Genomic DNA, 13,485 nt, shown 5'->3' on the forward strand with positions numbered 1-13,485 from the left:
CAACCTACATCAATCTGGCTTAAGCCCCCTCTGCTCCACTGAAACTATTTTCTCCAAAGTCACCAACAACCTCCGCCTTGCCAAATCCCACCTAATCCTGCTTGCCCTCAGCAGTTAGAGATCAGTCAATCAATCAATCATATTTATTGAGTGCTTACTGTGTGCAGGGCACTGCACTAAATGCTTGGGAGAGTATGACATAACTATATAACACTGTTGGTAAAATAGTCCCAGCTCACAATGAGCTTACAGTCTAGAGGGGGAGACAGACATCAATATAAGTAATGAATTAATGATATGTACATAAGAGATATCGGGCTGGGATGGGGGCAGTGAATAAAGGGAGCAAATCAGAGTGACATAGAAGGGAGTGGGAGGAAAAGGAAATGAGGGCTTATTCAGGGAAGGTCTCTTTTAGGAGATGTATCTTTAATAAGGCTTTGAATGTGGGGAGAGTAATTGTCTGTTGAATATGAAGATGGAGGGTGTCCCAGGCCAGGAGCAGGATGTGGGAAACAGATTGGTCACAAGATAGATGAGACTGAGGTACAATGAGTAGGTTGGCATTAGAATAGTGAAGTGTGTGGGATGGGTTGTAGTAGAAAAGTAGAGTGGTGAGGTATGAGTTGGCGAGGTAATGGAGTGCCTTAAAGCTGATGGTAATGAGTTTTCTGTTTGATGTGGAGTTGGATGGACAACCACTGGAGTATTGGAGGAGATGGGAAACAAGGACTGAACATCTTTGTAGAAAAATGACCCAGGCAGCAGAGAGAACTATGAACTGGAGTGGGGAGGGACAGGAGGCAGGGATGTCTGTAAGAAAGCTGTTATGATAGTCAAAGTGGAATATGATAAATTCTTGGATTTAAGTGGTAGCAGTTTGGATGGAGAGGAAAGGGGGGATTTTAGAGAGGAACCCTTTCTCGTGGAAACACCGTCTGATCTTGGTTTCTCTGAAACTGTCCTCTCCTGTTTCTCCTACTACCTCTGCCTTCCACTCCTAGCTGTGGGGGTTCTTCAAGACTCAATTCTTGGTTCCCTTCTATTATCCTTTTACATCCATTCGCTTGGGGTTGCTCATCTATGCCCAGTACTTTAACTAACATCTCTGTGCTTATGACTCTCAAATACACCTCATTAGCCTCAACCTCTCTACTCCTTTGGAATGATGCATTTCACCCACATCAGGACATTTCTTCTTGGATGTCCCACTGATGCCTCAAACTCAACAAATCCAAAACATAACTCATCTTCCATCCCAAACCTCTTCTTCCTCCGAATTTCCTATGACTGTTAACAAAAACCACCATCTTCCCCTTCTCATAAGCCCACAGGTTTGACTGAATAGGTGGTTTGAAAGAGAGATGAGTGCAGGATAATGCCAATCATCAAATTGTGCTAGCTCTATGTTCACAGCATATTCAGAATCCACCCCTTCCTCTCCATCCACATTGCTCTTCCTGACCTAAGCATATGTTATACCCAGTTCAACTACTGGGTGGCTCAGTGGAAAGAGCACAGGCTTTGGCTTCAGAGGTCATAGGTTTGAATCCCAGCTCTGCCACATGTCTGCTGTGTGACCTTGGGCAAGTCACTTAACTTCTCTGAGCCTCAGTGACCCCATCTGAAAAATGGGGATTAAAACTGTGAGCCCCACGTGGGACAACCTGATCACCTTGTATGCCCCCAGTGCTTAGAACAGTGCTTGGCATATAGTAAGCACTTAACAAATGCCATTATTATTATTATTATTATTACTGCATCAACCTTTTCACCTACCTTTCTGCCTCAGCCCTGCTGTCCACCTCATTTTTCTAAAACGTTGCTAAGCATACATCTACCCATTCCTCAAAAACCTCCAGCAGTTGATCATCCTTCCCTAAATGAAACGTAAGGACCTGATCATTGGTCTTAAGGAACACAATCATTTCTCTCCCTTCTGCTCACCTCAATCGTCTCCCACTGCAGCCCTGATGTGCCCACCATAACATTTATGTAATATTTTTAAACTCTTTTGCTTTTGAGCCCAATGAGGGATAAGGCCTGGTTCAACCTGATCCTCTTGTATCTACCCCAGTGTTTATTACAATACTTGCCACATAGTAAGTGCTTAATACCATAATTATTATTATTTCCCTCTACCTGTAATTCATTTTAGTGTCAGTCTTCCCAGCTAGATTAATGGCAAGGATTGATATTAACTTTACTGTACTCCTCCAAACAGTACAGTGCTCTGCTCAGTCTAAGTGCTCAGTAAATACCATGGATTGGTTTATATCTGGCAGAAGGCCAAAGGCAAAGCCACTTCCATCAACTGACTCCTGTTTTCCAGAATTGGAGCAGATAGGGGTAATGTAATGCTTAGTCCTATTGCCAGATGCTCTATCTCAGAAAGCAGCCCCCTTTTTGCCTACCTCTCACTGAAGGAGACAACCATAGGTTCTAACCAAGTTTATCCACCTGCACCAAGTCTCTTTCTCCTCAGGATAGGGGAATATGTTAAGAATTCATCTCAGGGTTTTTTGTCAATAAAGGGCTTGAGAGCTTTGGTTAATTAATCCCTCCTCTCCCTTCCATCAACCACTTGCTTTGTCACCAGTAACCTCCCTCTAGTTCCCCTGGCACAATTGGCTGTTCACGTAAGGTCTGGGATACTGCCTGTGTGGTAATTCTTTTATCTAATCATATAAGCATCAATGCAAACCTACCACACTCCAGCATCAGACAGACAAATGAATGAGCCTGGCTTATGACACATCATTCTAATGTGATGAACAATCTGCTGCTAGGATGCCTTAAATGCAAATAAGCATTTCAGTCCCCTGAGAAGACATGTCTTGAATGGATGCCCTCCCTCTACAGGAAAACTGCTTTTTTTTTTCTTTACCAATCAGCATACATTACAACCCATTCTCAATTAACATCTTTACTGTATATATCTCTATATCTAGCTATCTACCTATGTATATTCAACCAGGGAGTTGACTGAAACACACTGGAGATGAGAACAACTGAAAGTAGCATGAGAGCACCTTATAACCCATTACTATTAAAGTATGCTGCACCCCAAATGAAGAATCACTAATAAATGTTTCAGTCTCAAAAGCCCATGGTATGCATGAATGTGTAATTCCCCAAATTTTCAGGGTCCATGGTGACTTGCATGTCTTGTCACCTGCTCAAGTGTCTCCCAAGATTCACTGTATTCATTATTTCATAACAGAAGGGGATCACCTAAAAATAATAATAATGATGATGATAATTGTTAAGTACTTACTATGTACCAGATGCTGTTCTAAGCACTGGGGTGGATATGAGCAAATGAAGTTGGACACAGTCCCTGTCTCATGTGGGGCTCACAGTCTCAATCCCCATTTTACAGATGAGGTAACTGAAGCTCAGATAAGTGAAGTGTCTTGCCCAAGGTCACACAGCAAACAAGTGGTGGAGCTAGGATTAGAAACCATAACCTCTGAGTCCCACGCCTGGGCTCTTTCCACTAGGCCATGCTGCTTCTCATTTTTGACCCAAGTATGAGTACAACCCTTCTTTCATTGCTTAGATTGGTTTACAGAGCCTTCCTCAGGATGGATTTATTATGGTCTACTGTGTGTGGTCACTTGATACACCACATCACTACTTTCACAGGTGCCGGTTCCAATTTAGACCTCAATCTTCTCTAGGGTGGTCTTGTCTTGGTGTTACTGTCCTGTCCCACCCTGTCCTAGCAAAAGCCCAAGTGTCATTAAGGAAGTACACAGATTCCTCCTGTGTAATTTGTTCTCAAACAACAACTTACTCAGCTCTGTTAGGATGGGGATCCTTTTATAACCTTGCTCTGATTGATGATAGGATGGATTCTGTCTGCCAGTTGCATCTGAAGGAACAGGCAATAATAAAAAGGGGAGAAGAGGTAAGTGCAGGAACAATGCTATGCAGACTCGATAGAATGGAAAAGCACTCCATGTACCTTTGTACTTTCTCTTAATAATGTTTCTGTCATACCCAAATCCCAAATTGTTTCCTATATTTAGAAAGTTTTGTCTCTGATTCTTTTTTCTGAGGTACATTTTATTCAGTCAGTGCTTCAGAGGAATAAAAAGGAAAGGCTCTCCTGAGAGTTGCTTATTGACATCATAACTAAAATATAATTATTCTCAGTGGGGCGGTAGTGCCAGTTCAGAATGATGTTGTCAGGCAGCAGACCCCACTAAGCCAATTTGCACAGATTATTTTTACTTCATGGTAGTGGTAAATAAAAGGCCGGGGCACAGAGACAAAGGGGGCTGAACAAGGACCCCACCTGTGACTTTGGAACACCAACCAGAAGCGTGGACATCCTTTTGACTGTCCTCTGCTGGAAAGTCATGTGATGTGTTCCCTGCAACCATTGCCCTGGCATCCATCTTGGAACTAGGACTTCAGATAAGGTAGATGTTTGTTCAGTTTTGCACTCAACAGCCGAGTTTTCAGCTGATCTGAACCCTGGCCAGAAAAGATTCAGTACTGGACACTTTTATGTACAATATTTTTTTTGGTCAGTGTCAAGACACCCCTTTCCTTAGCTCCTGCCACTGAATTATGTGATTTTGAAGCAGTGGCCATATTCAGAGGAACCTTAGAGGGGAGCTCAATGACTCTGAAACAATTGAGGATATCATGGTACTCTGCAGAAATTCTCTAAATTACAGTGGAATCAGTCAGACCTCTGCAAAAATGATACCTGGATGACACAATAATGATGATGATGAGAATAATAATAACATTCATTAAAAACTTATTATGTGCCAAACACTGGCTAATCCCTGTAGTAGAAAGAAGAAAATCATGTTGGACACAGTACCTCTTCTACACCAGGCTCATGGTCTGAGAGAACAGGTATTTTTTCCTCATTTGTACAGATGAGGAAACTGAGGCACAGATAATTTAAGTGACTTGCCCAAGGTCACAGAGCAGGCAAGGGGCAGAGTCAGGACTAGAACCCTGGGCTCCTGACTGCCAGGCCTGTGCTCTTTCCAATGGTCCCATTATGCTGCAAGGTGACATAACATATGTTGATGTACTGTGCATCTGGAGGTTGTGTCTTTAGAGTACTGTGGGTAGCTTCCCAACTATAAGTAGTTGGGAAAAACTTCAGGGGTTGCTCATTTTGTTTTTGCATCAAACAAAAACTCCTCACCATTGGCTTTAAAGCACTGCCCCACCTTGCCCCCTCCTATCTTACCTCGCTTCTCTCCTTCTACAACCCAGCCCACACACTTCACTCCTGTAGTGCAAACCTTCTCACTGTGCCTTAATCTCACTTGTCTTGCTGCCAACCCTTAGCCCACATCCCACCTCTATCCTGGAATGCCCTTTATCCTCAATTCAACAACTTCTCCCCTGACCTTCAAAGCATTATTGAAAGCACATTTCCTCCAAGAGGTCTTCCCAGACTTAGCTCCATTTTTCCTCATCTCCCACTTCCTTCTGTGTCAGCCTGACTTGCTCCCTTTGTCTTCCCCTCTTCAAGCCCCAAAGCACTTATGTACATATCTGTAATTTTATTTTATTTATTTGTATTGCTGTCTGTCTCCCCATTCTAGAGTGTAAGGTCATTGTGGGCAGGGAATATAGCTGTTTACTGTTGTAATGTACTCTCCCAAGCACTGAGTACAGTGCTCTACCTACAGTAAGTGTTCAATAAATATGATTGAATTGATGAATAATTAGTTCTTCCCCTCTGATCCTTTCCTCTTCTCTCAGAAAGAATTAGTACCTCTTGCAACTGGTCAACTCGCTCCTTCAAGGAACTATACTCTGAGCAGCAAAAGGGAGGACTGGAGTCTAGGCATGAAACTTAATTCAAGAATTCCCATATTTTATTCTTGATTCAGACTGTAATTTCTTTCTAAGGTCACTCTGGTTGGGCAACTCTCTCTTCTGCACCTTGAAGCCAACACTGTCATATTAGAAATGATCTACGATAGAGTCCTGGAAGTTATTGGATTTGGGGGCAAATTTTCCGGTTTTTCCTATTTGTAGCTCAGGATTTCTCCACTAGCCTAGCCTGATAGAATGTGGACATTTTTATTGCTTCTCCCAAGTCAGGAAAGACTTGAACTGAAGACAAAGACAGAAAGGAGACTGCAGTAGGGAAGGTTTTGAGATGAATATTTGTCTCTTTTAGGCTACGTTGATTCCCCAAACCAAATATGAGGAACCTAAGCCACTGAAAAGGACAGAAATATGTTGAAACATCATTAAATGCTATGATGACAGCTTTAAACATCTGCTTGCAATGCCAGCCGAAGGATAAAAAAAAATTACTGCCTTTATTCTACCTTTTCATGTTCTGTACTGATTAATTTGAATATGTCAGATCATAGCCTGGATACATTTTCCTTATGTCAATATTTTTGCTACCAAATAGTACACAGTACTATACCTGAAATCTTACAGGCTGGCAGGCTGCTATTACAAAAGATTGCTTAATTGTAGATTACTACTGTACATTTAAATTTCAGTAGCATATTAAGTTGTCAGACTTAATTACCGTTATATGTTTAGATTATGCCACAGATTATTTAGTTCAGTACCTAGGTTTGCCAACCTGTTCTCTTTGTGACATGACAGGGCAGTAATTAGAGCATTACTGGAAAAACTTAAAGTTTCACTGGAAAAAAAAATCCATGAGGCCTGAGGTTGTTAGTGACCCTGGGGCAGTGAATGTGCTGCTGATAGTCTTTATGTCATTCCCTTTCTTCCCCTTCCCTCTGGTTTCATTCAAAAATCAGTGTTGATAGCAGATCATTTAGGAAGATACTGGAAACCTGGGGAGAGGCTACGACTTTGGGGTGAGGCGTCTGTGTGCGTGTGTGTGTGTGTGTGCGCGCGCACGTACATGTGTGAATGCATGGCCATTTAGTCCAGTATCGCACCTTCAGCAGTGGCTTTCCCTGATTGTTCAGAGGAAGGCTAGAAAATCAAAACGAAGCAACCCTAACATAAATCAACTAATTGGTTTAGGTAGGCACAGGAAAATTTTTTTCCGGCTCTTCCCTCTGCTATAATAATCTTATGATTTTCCATTCACTTTCAAAGCTACAATCTAACACCTAACTATTGAGACTGGAGCATCTCAGCTATTTGGTCCAGTGGAATAAGCACTGCTCTGGGAATTAGGAGACCAGTACCTAATCCCAGTTCTTCTGGATGGCAGTAGTGGTGGGGGCTTCTGACCAAAGATCTGGGAGGCCAGCATTCCCATAAGAAATGATAATGATGATGTTTATGGTACTTGTTAGGCACTTACTATATGCCAAGAATGGTTCTAAGCACTGGGATAGATACAAGTTAATCGGGTTAGACACAGTCTCTGTCCCACATGGGGCTCATGCTCTTAATCCCCATTTTGCAGATGAGGTAACTGAGGCCCAGAGAAGTGAAATGACTTACCCAAGGATAAACAGACATGTGGCAGAGCCAAGACTCAAATCCAGGATCTTCTTACTCCCAGGCCCATGCTTTTTCCTGAAAAATAGCTGACTAGTGTGTATCGTGGAACCTGGTGGTACCAAGGCAACCACCTGCAGAGGCCTAGTGCCAGGGCACAACATCAGCAATAGGCTGTGGTCACTTGGGCTATAAATGGTTACTACATGAGTTTGATCCTACAATCAATCATATTTATTGAGCCCGGGTTCCCAATCCTGAATTCTTAGTATCTAGTTTTGTCAGTTCTCCATGTTGAGAGAGTTCTATTATTTAGTTTGGAGTGGGAATTTACTCCACAGAAGTCTTGTTCTCATGCTGAGATTCTCTTGCTAGACAGGGCAAGTCACAACTTTCCCAAGCCTCAGTTTCTCCATCTGATAAGTAGATGTGAGTATACTCTCAGAATAGTCTGCACAGCTTCAATGATAGATGTTCTCTGAGTACTCCAGGATACAGGACGAAAGCACTTAGATGAGAAACCCATCTTAGAATTACTGCTAAGGGACTTTGCATTTTAATAGCATCCTTCACCCATACTAGAGGTTGGAGAGGAAACAGATGTTTTATAGGCAGGATGAATCACCAAGCAGTTTTAATGGCTGGCTCATCATCCTGCCAGGATAGCCTAGCCTTATTTTGTGAAAGCATTTTCATTTATTTATTGATGATAATGCCTTTAAAGTGAATGCTACTTCCCTGTCCACAAAAAAGCAAAAAAAAAAAAAAAAAAGCTCCGTAAATCTGAGAAGTGGCCTTAATTGTGAGGCTAAGGAATTATTAGGCCAGCCTCGATGTCACTTTATAGATCTACGACTCACTCATCAGAGTTAAGCTTGGGCAGCCTTATTGCTCCTTTTCATAGCACTTTGATATTGGAAAAGTGCTTTGTTATTTTGTCACAGAGAGGCTGAGTCAAGGGTAGAATGTTGAGTTTATAGGTAGAGCACAGAGACACCAAGTGCCTTGTCCAGGATCAACCAGAGGAGATCAGAAACTAGGACTCTTCAGAACCTTGCTGGGGCCTCATCACCCTAATCTCAAGGCTTGGCTTTCCACCACCACCAATAAGAGCAGGGGAGGTAGAAAGACCATCCCTTTGTCTATAAGTGATCGTCAGGAAAGCCATTTCTTCCTTTACTTACTCTATTTTGCCTAACCCCTTTCACCCACCCCAGTTGTGCCACCTTCATATAAATGGGTGCCCCCATTGCCATATCTTTGGAGAATCATATCCCTTTTTGTGCTATTCTAAATCCAGCCACCATTTTTAAAACAATTATTTCACCCTCCCACTCCCTCCACCCACTATCCTACTGTATCACTTCCATTTCCACACTTAACTTCCTGGCCCCTTAATAATAATAATAATAATAATGATGATGATGATGGCATTTATTAAGTGCTTACTATGTGCAAAGCACTGTTCTAAGTGCTGGGGAGGATACAAGGTGATCAGTTTGTCCCACATGGGGCTCACAGTCTTAATCCCCATTTTACAAATGAGGTAACCAAGGCACAGAGAAGTTAAGTGACTTGCCCTAAGTCACACAGCTGTTAAGTGGTGGAGCCAGAATTTGAACCCATGACCTCTGACTCCCAAGACTGTGCTCTTTCCACTGAGCCACGCTGCTTCTCAAAGCCCTTAGGCAGCTTTGGGAACCTATAGACAAAGTGGTCAGGGCTTGGCAGGGAATCTATTGACCATTTGAGGCCAGGGCTGGATGAGGTTCAGGACACCGTCCCCCACTGATGACTATATTATCCATTTGTGGCTCCATTTTGTGGCACATCTTACCAATTGTCATCTTACTGAGATGGGCAGTGCAGCCAGTCCAAAAGGCTGCGGTGGTGCAGCTAGTGGATTTGCTGCCCTCATTTTCAATTCCACAGGAGTATGGCTTACCTCATTACCCTGGATTTGGTGCCCTATTTCATTCTCTTGCCTTAGGCAACATTTTTAATGAAAGAAACAATGAGAAGTAGTGTAGCCTGGTGCAAAGAAAACAGATGATCTGGGTTCTAGTCCCAGCTCTGCCACTTGCCTGCTGTGTGACTTTGAGGAAGTCACTTACCTTCTCTGGGCCTCAGTTTTCTCCCTTGTAAAATGGGAATAAAATACCCATTCTCCCTCCTAGTTAATAATAATAATAATAATAATAATAATAATAATAATAATTTTGGAATTTGTTAAGCGCTTACTATGTGCAAAGCACTGTTCTAAGCACTGGGGAGGATACAAGGTGATCAGGTTGTCCCATTTGGGGCTCACAATCTCAATCCCCATTTTACAGATGAGGTAACTGAGGCACAGAGAAGTTAAGTGACTTGCCCAAAGTCACACAGCTGACAAGCGGCAGAGTCGGAATTTGAACCCATAACCTCTGACTCCCAAGCCTGAGCTCTTTCCATTGAGACACGCTGCTTCTCTTACAGTCTATCTATAGACTCTAGCCCCTTGTGGACAGGGATTGTATCTACTACCTTGCCAAATGCTTAGTGCACATGGTATGCACTCAGTAAATATCACCGATTGCCTATGAGTCCCTTGTGGGATAGGGAGTATGTCTGACCTGATTATCTTGTACCTACCCCCATCCTTAGAGTTCCTGGCACATAGTAAGTGCTCAACAAATATTAAAATTATTATTTGTAGAAACATTCAGACTGTAATAGCTATTGTAATAACATCAGAAGCAGCATGGCCTAGTGATTTGAGTATGGGGCTGGGAGTCAGAGGACCTGGGTTCTAATTCTGGCTCCACCACTTTTCACATACAGAGTGTGACCTGGTGAAAGTCTGGAAAGTCTGCTCTCATTCATTGCCTGCTCGTCCTCCTACTTCTTAGACTGTGAACCCTATGGGGACCTGATTATCTTGTACCTATCCCAGCACTTAGTACAGTGCTTGGCATAGAGTAAGACCTTAGCAAATACCACCATTGCTATCAACTCCTGCTCTCCTCTCTCCAGCGGGTAGGCAATGTTTGAGTCAGTCACCAGCAATGAGAGGTTCTGGAGAAAGTTTAAAGTATGATGCATACACCATGATAAATATCTGATTACCATTTCTTTCCCTGAGAGTCAGTGAAGGCCAAAGAGAAGGAAAAGTATCTCAAAATCAAGAAGAAGTAGTGTTCTTTTCTGCTTTGCAAGAGAACATTTTTTCCATTTCCCTTAACAATTTCTTCTTACCTGGGGTTGAGAGCATTTGGATGAAAGGATAGGCATTCAGGGATCCAATATTGAGTGTGGCCATGATGCACTCTGAGTCCAACAGGGTCTGGCTGACTTCAGCCTTCGATGGCGGGGCCAGGACGGCGCACATGGCACATGCCTCGATCCTAGCTCTTTTCAGGTCTCCAGGAAAAAGAGCCGATCCCTGCCAAGAGGGTTTGGGGTAGAGAGTCAGTGAGCCAGTGGTTTTCATTCATTCATTCATTCCTTCAATCATATTTACTTAGCGCTTATTGTGCTTACTGTGTGCCGAGCACTGTACTAAGCACTTGGGAGAGTACAATACAACCATATATGGACACATTCCCTGCCCACAGTGAGCTTACAGTCTAAAAGGTTATTTAGATATTAATGTAAATTAATAAATTACAGATATGTACAAAGGTGGGGCTAGAAGGGGGCAATGAATGAAGGGAGCAAGTCAGGGTGGCGCAGAAGCACGAAGGAGAAGAATAAAGGAGGGTTTAGTCAGGGAAGGCCTCGTGGAGGAGATGTGCCTTCAAAAGGGCTTTAAAGCAGGGAAAAGTAATTGTCTCTCGGATTTGAGGAGGGAGGGTGCTTCAGGCCAGAGGTAGGAAGTGGGTGAGAGGGGTTTGCGGGTCTCCATGCTATATGCTGCCCAGACTGTCCTAAAAGTTTCAAGTGCTTTCTTGATTTGCTGAATAACTTGGTCTGGGAACACCTCAAGGAAGGATAGTCCTCATGAGAGCCTGGATTTGGGCATGCAGGGAGGCAACTTCTATTTAAATTATTTTCTTCAGGTGGCATTTGAATGAGAATTGGAGAGGTGTGTGAGAAAATAAAGCAAAGTTGATTTGCAAGAATCTTTAGATATGTCTATTCCTCTCCATCCAAACTGCTACCACATGGGACCAAGCATGTCCACTTCAATTACTACATCAGCCTCTTCACTGACCTTCCTGCTTCCTTATCTCTCCCCTTTACAATCCATAATTTACTCTGCTTCCCGGGTCAATTTTTTTTTAAAAAAAGATTCAGTTCATAGCTCTCCATTCCTCAAAAACCCTCCAATTGTTGCATACCCATCACTGCATCAAATGGAAACCCCTTATCTTTATCTTTAAGACAACCAATCATCTCCCTCCCTCTTCCTCAACCTCGCTCCTCTCCCACTACAACCCAGCTCACACACTTCACTCTTCTAATGCCAACCTACTTCCTGTACCTCATTCTTGTCTCTCTCACCGCTGACCCCTTGCTTACATCCTCTCTCTAGCCTGGAACTCCCTCCTCTTTCATAGGTGACAGTTCACCATTCTCCCTATCTCCAAAGCCCCACTAAAATTATCTCTCCTCCAAGAAGCCTTCAGTAACTTACCTCTCACTTTCCCACCTTATCTGACCTATCTTCTGCATCGCCTATGTTCTTAGGTTTATGGCTCCTAAGTGCTTTGATACTCATCCCAGCTCCACAGCACTTATGTACATATCGTCATACTCTGCTGCCTCCCCTATTTATAATTTATTTTATAGTCTGTCTCCCTCACTGGATTGTAAGCTCTCTGAGAGCAGGGATCATATCTACCAACTCTTTTGCATTGTACAGTTCCAAGTGCTGAGAACCATTTTTTGCATACAGAAATTGCTCAATAAATATCATTTATTAATTTTTTTCTAATTGAGAGAGCCACTTTTGCAGCTTAAAAATGTTTCCTTGGCTTGGCTCTTCATTGGAACATATGGAGAAAATGCTCCCTTTAGCTGAGAGCTTCATCTCTCCATATTAACAGCATACACATAGTAGAATGGCAAGCCAAAGGAACAAAGTTAGTTTTAATGGAGCAAAACTCCATTTAAACTAATGGGGAGGGAACTGGAACATTTGAATTACATATTGTTATCATCAATATAATGAGCATAAAAGAGTGTCTTCTGGTGGTATCCATAAAAGGACTAGAGAAAGAAGCAAAAGTGCAGATACCATTGCATTGCCAGCATCAAAATCGAAAGAGGGGAAAAGGAGAGAGAATATGTTACCGTGTATTTTAGTTAATTTACCAAGCATAATGAGACATCTTCTTAAGTGAGAAAATGTTGGCGAGGCTTATTTTGGAAGTTTCTCTGCAAATATAAGAATGCCATATATAACTATAGAGAGAGGAAAAGAGAGAGATACGGAGAACAGAGATAGAGAGAAACTGAGACAGAAATAGAAAGAGACAGAGACAGATACAGAGAGAAGGAGAGAGAGGCGGACAGAGGCAGAAAGAGGCAGAGATGAAAAGAGAGGTAGAAAGAAGCAGAGAGACAGAGAAAGAGAAAAACACAGTTGAAGAGAAGCAGAGAGACACAGAGAGAGAAGCAGAGATGAAGACAGGCAGAGATGGATAAAAAGACAAAGGCAGAGAGGAGACAGAAGAGGCAGAATGCAAGACAGACTCAGAGAAAGAGAGCGAGACAGAGATAGAGAGACACAGAGGCACAGAGAAAGATAATGTGAATGTAAAAGACAGAAACCATCTTCTAGAAACTCAAAACATAACTCATGCCTCCTTCATATTGCTACTCACTGGCAGTATGTACACCTTGGGGAAATTACGGAGAAACCGCCATTCTCTCTGCAAATAATCCAGGGCCCCAATGAACACAATGTCTCTCAGCTCTCTGAAGGTGTAGTTACTTGCTCGCAGAGGCATCACAAAGTTTCGTAGCCCTACCAGGGCAGATTGTGCATCTCCAAAGACACAGGCAATGATATGGTTCTGGAATTTGATAGTCTTCTCATCCCGCTTCTAAGAACAAAGATCCCCAGAA

At 42.7% G+C, this 13,485-nt stretch overlaps 1 protein-coding gene across 2 annotated transcripts in view; it reads right to left on the reverse strand.

The window, feature by feature from the left end:
* KCNU1 (potassium calcium-activated channel subfamily U member 1) overlaps positions 1–13,485 on the reverse strand; it is a 112,607-nt gene that overhangs the window by 15,551 nt on the left and 83,571 nt on the right. Inside the window, exons 21-23 of one of the 2 annotated variants that reach the window (XM_038746958.1) lie at positions 13,242–13,463; positions 10,669–10,855; positions 3,800–3,877 (exon numbers count right to left, since the gene is read on the reverse strand). In XM_038746958.1, the coding sequence (XP_038602886.1) occupies positions 3,800–3,877; positions 10,669–10,855; positions 13,242–13,463 (487 nt within the window). The remainder of the gene's footprint in view (positions 1–3,799; positions 3,878–10,668; positions 10,856–13,241; positions 13,464–13,485) is intronic. The other variant, XM_038746959.1, reaches the window with a different exon arrangement.

The sequence above is a fragment of the Tachyglossus aculeatus genome, chromosome 5, assembly GCF_015852505.1.
Source record: "Tachyglossus aculeatus isolate mTacAcu1 chromosome 5, mTacAcu1.pri, whole genome shotgun sequence".
In the NCBI taxonomy this organism is placed as follows: Eukaryota; Metazoa; Chordata; class Mammalia; order Monotremata; family Tachyglossidae; genus Tachyglossus; species Tachyglossus aculeatus.